The sequence below is a fragment of the Chenopodium album genome, chromosome 6, assembly GCF_948465745.1.
Source record: "Chenopodium album chromosome 6, dcCheAlbu1.1, whole genome shotgun sequence".
Classification (NCBI taxonomy): Eukaryota; Viridiplantae; Streptophyta; class Magnoliopsida; order Caryophyllales; family Amaranthaceae; genus Chenopodium; species Chenopodium album.
The window spans coordinates 19,173,365-19,181,714 of NC_137839.1; the positions used below are offsets into that span (position 1 = coordinate 19,173,365).

Below are 8,350 nucleotides of genomic sequence, written 5' to 3' on the forward strand. Positions count from 1 at the left end.
TTTGTTGAAATGTCAAGAACTACCACGGTTACCCATAATTTTGGCCAACAATATAGTTGGCACACATTTTGCTGCCATTTTTAATGAAATTATAGATGAATTTCTGTAAATCAACCTTTTAAGTAAACTAAACAATTATTCGATTACGTGTCGTTTGATAATTGCAAGTAATAATAAAAATTGTTACTACTAACATACGAGTAAAATATAGTAAAAGCAAAGTCAGTTAATTCAGTTTTGGTGACTTGCTAATAATAATATAGTGACGTAGGACCACAAGTTGCTTAATTTGGTCATCGTTGTATACTGCCTTGATATTGACTTGAGTTATTCCTATATAAACGTTCATATATTTCAGTTTCTTTCATTTTATTCATCTAAAAAAATCCAAGCTACTTAAAAATTTAAACAATTTTAGCGTAATTAATTTCGAAATATTACCATGGATTTTGGTAACATAATTGAGTTTCTAGGCAACAAAACTATCTTAGTTACCGGTGCTACAGGCTTCATTGCTAAGAGTACGTACAATTTCTTTCTTTTATCGATCTATGAGAAATTACACATTTTCACACACTCTCGACGATTTTATATTAACACGTTTGTAACGATGATTAATGCAGTTCTCGTGGAGAAGATACTTCGTATTCAACCAGATGTGAAAAAATTATACCTTCTTGTAAGGGCTAGAGATGCTCAAGCAGCCGATGCTCGGCTGCAAGATGAGGTATATATTATTTCTAAAACTAGTGAACTAATTTACGTACAATTTTACTAGATTGGAAGTTGTAAGTGTACGTAGCTCATATTCTTGGAAAGAAGGGTTACTTTTTTTTTTTTTTTTTTTTTTTTTTTTTTTTTTTGTAATATTCGCGTTATCATAGTACAAAATAATTTATTGTTGTTGTCATGGACATAGATCTTAGGCAAGGAGTTGTTCAAAGTTCTAAGAGAGAAATTGGGATCAAATTTTGAGTCTTTCGTTTCGGAGAAGATAACTGTAGTAGCCGGTGATACTTCTTACGAGAATTTGGGACTTACTGCTGAGCAAATGAAGGACATGTATGAAGATATAGATATTGTTATTAACGTAGCAGCAACCACAAAGTTTGAAGAAAGGTATGTTATTAATCTTATTATCATTTACTAATACTAGTTATTTTGTACTATAAACTACTCGAAGTACAGATTTATTAGCCAAGTAATGTGCTTTGGAAGGTACTTAATGTGTAAAACTATTTTAATGAGTGTGTCCTTGGCCTTAAAACCTAATCTATGGTTAAATAAATAATTACTCCTCGATAATAAAATAAGTCAACAATATATACGTTATACAGTGTGTGATTTAATTGAGATGTCAGCAGAGTTGGTACCACCGGCCCAGTAGAATGGAAATAACTTTGGTTTAGAGAGTCACAAAAGATAATTAATGTACCGATCTCATGTCTAGGGGACTATCCCTAATAATTGAACCATAAGAATCCGATAGCTATAGTTATGGTCATGAACAAAAATATGCATATGAAAATGACTAAATTATGTCCATGAATTTATGTTCCTAAAAAGGGCATATAATTTTGAATGAAGGTACGGTAATACTAATGCATTTATTGCATTAAATGGGTGTAGGTATGATGTTGCATTGGGAGTGAATACTCTAGGACCAAAACATGTCGTCAACTTTGCAAAGAGTTGTGCTAAAATACAATTGCTCATCCATGTTTCAACTGGTAAGCTCAAATCACGCCTGTTTCTTTCAGGGACGGAGGGAGTACTTAATTTGTCGATATCTCTTGACAATGTTTAATTTTTGTATTTTCTTAGCGTATGTGTGTGGAGAAAAGGCAGGAATAATATCTGAAAGCCCATATGTGATGGGTGAGACTTTGAATGGTGTAACTGGCTTGGACATCGAATCTGAGAAAAAACTTGCTGAACAAACTTTAAGCAATCTTAAATCTAGTGATCTTCCTGAAAAGATTATAAGACAAAAGATGAAAAACCTAGGAGTTCAAAGGTATGACAAATTACTTTTTCGTGTAAAACCAAATTAAATTTCAATCTAATACTATCATGTGTAATATAAGCTGTAATATACAAGTATAAGTGATATTAAAGAAAATTTCCGATTTTCTAACTATTTATTTAAAACAATTGATTAAATAGGGCAAAATTTTATGGATGGCCAAATACGTATGTTTTTACAAAGGCGATGGGAGAGATGCTTGTAGGGCAATTGAGAGGCGATTTACCTGTGATTATAATGAGGCCTACAATTGTGTGTAGCACTTTGCAAGAACCCTTTCCCGGTTGGGTTGAAGGTTGCAGGTATATATTATTTTCTAATCAATACCATTTTCAAACATTGTTATAATGTTATTGGTCTATCTAAAAATCTAGATTAAGCTAAGAGCTTTTATTTTTGGACATCAATCTTAATAGTTTTCGTTTCAACTTAATTATATGATGGCAGGACTATTGATAGTGTTGCTGTAACATATGGAAAAGGAAGCTTAAGTTTGTTTCTCGCGGACAAAAGCTCTGTCTTAGACTTGGTCCGTCTTCTTTAATCTCTACACTCGTTACTAAATTGTATGAATGCTATAACATTTTTTAAAAACAAAACTTAAATGTACATGAAGATGTATTAGATGAATGAGGATGAGTATAAGCTAATTTTATCGTGTAATTTATGTTCTTGTTGCACAGATACCGGCTGATATGTTTGTGAACTCGATGATTGTGGCAATGAAGGCCCATGTAAATCAACCTTCTTTGACAGTATACCAAGTGGGAAGTTCTTACAGAAATCCAGTATCATTTAAGGAGCTGCATGAATTTCACTACCATTACTTCACTAAAAATCCATGGACCAACCGTGAAGGCAATTTGGTAAAAATTGGCAAAGGTGTAGTGTTGAGCAACATACTCATATTTGAAATGATCCTCTTCATGTGGCAATTCGTCGTACAAATGGTAGATTTTTTATATCCTACTACTATATATTTCATATTAGCAACGAATTAATTTAAAGTAAATAGGTCGATATAATAGAGCAATTTTTTTTTTTTTTTCTATTTTAAGACTAGCTAAATTTTATGTAACTTTTTTTTTTTTTACAGATATTAATTATTGCTACTAGGATGGGTCGTAGTGACTTGCAACGTACCTTGTTTAATTTTGACAAAAAGCTGAAAATCGCAATGAAATTGGTGGACTTGTATAAACCCTACTTGTTCTTCAAGGGCATGTAAGTAAAGCTGTTGCTTTAATTTTAATAGTCATTATGCATCTAATTTATGACTAATTTTTGCTTTAATTAACAGTTTTGCCGATGCAAATACTGAAAAATTGTTCATCACTGCCCGCGAAAATGGATTGAATGAAGATGTCTTCAACTTCGATCCAATTGGCATCAACTGGAAAGACTATTTCATCAATGTTCATCTTCCCTCAATTGTTAAATACTTGTTCTAATATGTTTTCAAGATCTTCATCTTGTTCTCTTTCAAATTTGAACAAATTTGCAACATGCACTTTCCAACTTAACTCGGATCAAGATCTACTAACTCGTTTTGAATTGTTATTATTTTATTTCAATATTGCAAATGAATATTTTGTAGCCTTAGCATATAATATTATTTATCACATAATAATGTCATCATAAATTATTATATCTCTTTTTTTTCTTCAAATGTGTAAAATTTAAATGTGTAAGCACTTTGTATGGAATATTTATAAGTGATAACGCCTTAAAGGTTTGGGGCTTTTCGTAACATTGTTGCAATTGTTGTATTACTATTACGTATTTAATCGTATTTTGTATAATGTAGATCAATTGATATTGTTGATGTTATGTTTTCATCTTTAACCAAAATTCTAAGCCATCGAAATTGGCGCACCTACACACCATTGATGTAACATTTCTTACCTTAATAACTGAGAAATTTTGACAATTACCACCTACTATTCTTTCCATTTTAGCAATTACCACCTGCTATTATATTTTTTTTTTTTTTGCAAATTACCACCTACTATTTTATAAAACATCAAAAATTCCCACCTAGTTGCCTCCTGTTAGGGTCTATATTTAGTGTTTTATTGTATAGCTAACGGACCTATTTCATGAGCCCTAATCTCTTGTATAAATACACTATTCTACACTCTAACGATAGACAAAAATTCTATTCACTCTATTTTGACATGGTATCGGAGCCTCTATACTCTAAACCCTAATCTATTCTCTCTACATTTTTTTTCTCTAATCTCTACTTCTCTACTCTCTGATTACTACTCTATAATCACTATTCTTCTCTACTGTTTGTTCATCAATGACGGACGATGGCAAAATTGATCCTTCGTCCCCTTTCTATCTTGGAGCAGGAGATCAACCCGGCAATTTAATCACTCATGTGGTATTGAAGGGTGACAATTTTCTTGCGTGGTCTAGGGCTATTACCCTGTCTTTGAAGTCTCGGAGGAAGTATGGGTTTGTTGATGGCACCATCTCCAAACCGACAGAGAAGAAGAAGCTCCTCGATTGGGACACCGTCAACTCCATGCTTGTTTCATGGATACTACGAGCTATTGACCCGAAGCTTGCGGCCTCTATCCCATACTTTGAGGAAGCACGAAAATTATGGGATTATTTGGAGAAGCGTTTTTGCGAGGCTAGTGGTGTTCGCCTCCAACAATTGCGTTCTTCTATCACTAATTGCAAACAAACCAAATCTATGACTGTGGAAGAATACTACAATACTTTGATGGGTTTTTATGATGATTTGATAAGCCTCAAGCCTCCCCATGGATGTGAGTGCGGGAAGTGTGAGTGTAATGTTGCTGCTAAGTATGAAATTGACAGAGAAGAGGAGAAATTACATCAATTTCTCATTGGCATTGATGATGAGAAATATGCAGCCGTGAGGACAAACTTGTTGTCCCAACAACCACCGGCGACGCTAGACCGTGCATACCACACTTTTCTTCAGGAAGAGCGCTCTCGTGGCATCGCACAAAACAAGACTAAGGATGAGGCACACGTTTTTGCTCTTTCCTCTGATCGAAGGACTTTTCAGCAGCCAAATAGGGTCGATAAGAGCAGATTATATTGCACACATTGCAAGCGTTTGGGCCATGACAATTCCGGCTGTTTTATGCTTCACGGTTACCCGGATTGGTGGGTAGAGAAATATGGGAAGAAAGGGGGAGGGGCGAATTCTGGTCAGTCCCCTGCTTCTGGCAGCAGGGCTGCTCTGTCATCCCACGCATCTGCTGCCCCTGCTGCTGCCGTAGCTGCTTCTGCCGCACCTGCTACTGTTCACAGCAAACCCACGGCTCGTGCTAATGCCGTGGGCAGCCCTATTGGTGATGGTCCTTCACAAGCTACTCTTTCGGCCTTATCTGAGTTCAAGTCTGAGCATGTTCGACTTTTGTTGAATATGGTTAATAATAGTCAACAAGACAAAATGATTGGTGAGTATTTTTCATCGTCTTGGATTATCGACACTGGCGCCTCTCATCATGTTACCGGTGATGCCTCTTGCTTAGTGGCTGAACGTTCTATTTTATCATGCCCCGTTGGTCTTCCGGATGGTACAGAAACTCTAGCTACAAAGGAAGGGCGTGTGTATTTGGCCGACGGAATTACTCTAGAGAATGTTTTATTTGTGCCTAAATTAAATTGCAATTTAATTTTGGTGTCTAAAATGATTGATGATTCTGCTTGTTATGTCCGATTCACTGATTCTTTATGTGCTATACAGGACCAACACTCGGGGAGCCTGATTGGAGGCGGTGAACGAATAGATGGACTCTACTATTTCCGGCGAATCCCAAAAGTATGTCCGGTGACGAATTCGGGAGTTTCTACATTCGAGCTATGGCATCGTCGTCTGTGTCATCCGTCGGATCAAATAGTCAAGTTAGTGCCTGCTATTAGTGCTAGTTCTAGTAGCAAATCTTTGAATAAAGCATGTGAAATTTGTCCACAAGCTAAGCAGTCACGGGGTAGTTTCCCGGACCGTGATAGTCGGGCTAGCCGAATTTTTGAAATGATTCATTGTGATTTATGGGGGCCATATAAGACTCCCTCTACTTGTGGTGCTCATTATTTTTTGACTATTGTTGACGATTTCTCAAGAGGTGTTTGGGTTTATTTGTTAAATGATAAAACCGAAGTTTATTCTTTGTTCTCTTCTTTCTTTGCTATGGTTAAATGTGAATTTGATGTTCATGTTAAATGTGTGCGGAGTGATAATGGTACGGAATTCAAACCCATGATTCCGTATTTTATTGATAATGGCATTTTATTCCAAACATCTTGTGTCGGTACCCCACAACAAAATGGTAGAGTGGAGCGTAAACACCAACATATTTTGAATGTTAGTCGTGCTTTAATGTTTGAAGGCAATCTTCCGGTTGGTTTTTGTGGAGAATGTGTCCTAGGTGCGGTCTACTTGATTAACCGTACTCCCTTTCGTCTACTTGATAATAAGACTCCATTTGAATTGCTTTTTTAGTAAGGAGCCTACTTTTGATGAATTGAAAGTTTTTGGGTGTCTTTGTTTTGCTCATAATCAAAAGGCTAAGGGGGATAAATTTGCTCCTAGGAGTAGGAAATGTGTGTTTGTGGGCTACCCTCATGGTAAAAAAGGGTGGAAGTTGTATGATTTGGAGACGGGTGATATTTTTGTTTCCCGTGATGTCATTTTTTATGAGAATGAATTTCCGTATGCCACAAAGGGTGATAGTCATGTTGGGAATGAGAATGTGGTTGAACATAATTTGGGTGTGGATGCCAATTTTCTAGATGATTTGGAGTGTGTTCTTGAAGCGAGTGAGGCTACTCTTGACCCCGGAACTCCGGACAGCAGTGCAGGCAGCCCACACACCGCACCTTCCACTGCTGCCCCTGCTTCCCAGCCCGCAGCTGCTGATGGCAGCCTAGTCCGCGATTAGCCTGCGGTTTCTAGTGCTGCCCGCAGCCAGCCTGCGGCTCTTACTGCTGCAGCAAGTGACAGCAGCTCGGGCAGCTCCTCCCATGCTGACCCGAGCTCTTCTACCTCCTCTACGCTTGATTTGGGTCGTGGTATTCGGCCAAAGCATGCACCGGGTTGGCACCGTGATTACGTCGCACATACTTTATCTATCCCGAGTCCATCTACTTCTACTAGTTCACCGTCTACTCCGAGCTCCTCAGGTACTCCTTACCCTTTAGCACATTTTGTGAATTGTGATAAATTTTCTCTGCGACACCGTGCTTTTATTGCAGCTTTTGATATGATGGTTGAGCCTCATAATTTCAAGGAGGCAATGCAAGATGAGGGATGGAAAGAGGCAATGCAAAAAGAAATTGATGCATTAGAAAATAATGGCACTTGGGTGATGGAAAAATTACCTCCGGGCAAGAAGGCTCTTGGGTGTCGTTGGGTTTACAAGGTCAAGCTTAACTCTGATGGCACACTAGAGCGATTGAAGGCTCGTCTTGTTATTTTTGGTAATCATCAAGTTGAAGGTATCGATTATAACGAGACGTTTGCTCCCGTTGCTAAAATGGTCACTGTCCGTGCTTTTCTTGCTGTGGCTGCTGCGACGAACTGGGAATTGCATCAGATGGATGTCCACAATGCATTTCTTCACGGTGATCTTGATGAGGAGGTTTATATGAAACCTCCCCCTGGTTTTCATGGAGCTCAACCTGGTATGGTGTGTCGTCTTCTGAAGTCGTTGTATGGTCTTCGGCAGGCACCTCGTTGTTGGTTCTCTACATTGGCCTCATCTTTGAAAAGGTACGAATTTCGGCAATCGTACTCTGATTACTCTCTTTTTACTCTGCAATCTGGGTCTATTCAACTGAGTGTTCTGGTATATGTTGATGATTTGATTATTTCTGGTAATGATTCCTCTGCGATTTCAACATTGAAGTCATACTTGAGTGACTGTTTTCATATGAAGGATTTGGGTGTTCTGAAGTATTTTCTTGGTGTTGAGGTTGCTTGTAGTCCGGATGGCATATTTTTATGTCAACGGAAATATACACTTGACATTATTGCAGAGTCTGGTTTGCTAGGTTCTCGTCCAGCAGGTACTCCTATAGAGCAGAATCATACTCTGGCGAAATCAGAGTCCTCTTTCTTTTCTGATCCAGAGCAGTATCGACGGCTTGTTGGTCGTCTGATTTATTTGTCTTTTACTAGACCGGATTTAGCATACGCGATGCATATTTTGTCTCAATTTATGCAACAACCGCGACAGGATCATTGGGAAGCTGCTCTTCGTACAGTCCGGTACTTGAAGGGATGTCCGGGTCAGGGAATCCTTTTGAGTTCCGATTGTGATTTACAGATTACAG

General features: G+C 37.8%; 2 protein-coding genes across 2 annotated transcripts; both read left to right on the forward strand.

Moving 5' to 3' along the window:
• Positions 1-363: 363 nt before the first annotated feature.
• On the forward strand, positions 364-3,778 carry LOC145634699 (alcohol-forming fatty acyl-CoA reductase-like). The gene is made up of 10 exons (XM_081686098.1): positions 364-521; positions 624-727; positions 920-1,119; positions 1,630-1,730; positions 1,825-2,017; positions 2,167-2,328; positions 2,474-2,555; positions 2,710-2,976; positions 3,123-3,250; positions 3,327-3,778. The coding sequence occupies exons 1-10, from the start codon at positions 443-445 to the stop codon at positions 3,475-3,477; spliced, it is 1,467 nt and encodes a 488-aa protein (XP_081542224.1). The 5' UTR covers positions 364-442; the 3' UTR covers positions 3,478-3,778.
• Positions 3,779-4,331: 553 nt separating this feature from the next.
• Positions 4,332-6,957, forward strand: LOC145636755 (uncharacterized). Its single transcript, XM_081688310.1, has 3 exons — positions 4,332-5,657; positions 5,763-6,416; positions 6,583-6,957. Exons 1-3 carry the CDS (start codon positions 4,332-4,334, stop codon positions 6,955-6,957), a joined length of 2,355 nt encoding a protein of 784 aa, XP_081544436.1.
• Positions 6,958-8,350: the final 1,393 nt, after the last annotated feature.

What these genes read in the sequence shown, in the direction of transcription:
- LOC145634699 (XM_081686098.1), top strand. Translation starts at nt 443, where the DNA reads ATGGATTTTGGTAACATAATTGAGTTTCTAGGCAACAAAACTATCTTA. An exon ending in AAAGCTCTGTCTTAGACTTG is followed by an intron (nt 2,556 to 2,709) that starts GTCCGTCTTCTT and finishes CTTGTTGCACAG; the next exon opens with ATACCGGCTGATATGTTTGT. An exon ending in GGCAATTCGTCGTACAAATG is followed by an intron (nt 2,977 to 3,122) that starts GTAGATTTTTTA and finishes TTTTTTTTACAG; the next exon opens with ATATTAATTATTGCTACTAG.
- LOC145636755 (XM_081688310.1), top strand. Translation starts at nt 4,332, where the DNA reads ATGACGGACGATGGCAAAATTGATCCTTCGTCCCCTTTCTATCTTGGA. An exon ending in ACGGAATTACTCTAGAGAAT is followed by an intron (nt 5,658 to 5,762) that starts GTTTTATTTGTG and finishes TGTGCTATACAG; the next exon opens with GACCAACACTCGGGGAGCCT. An exon ending in TGTTTGAAGGCAATCTTCCG is followed by an intron (nt 6,417 to 6,582) that starts GTTGGTTTTTGT and finishes CATAATCAAAAG; the next exon opens with GCTAAGGGGGATAAATTTGC.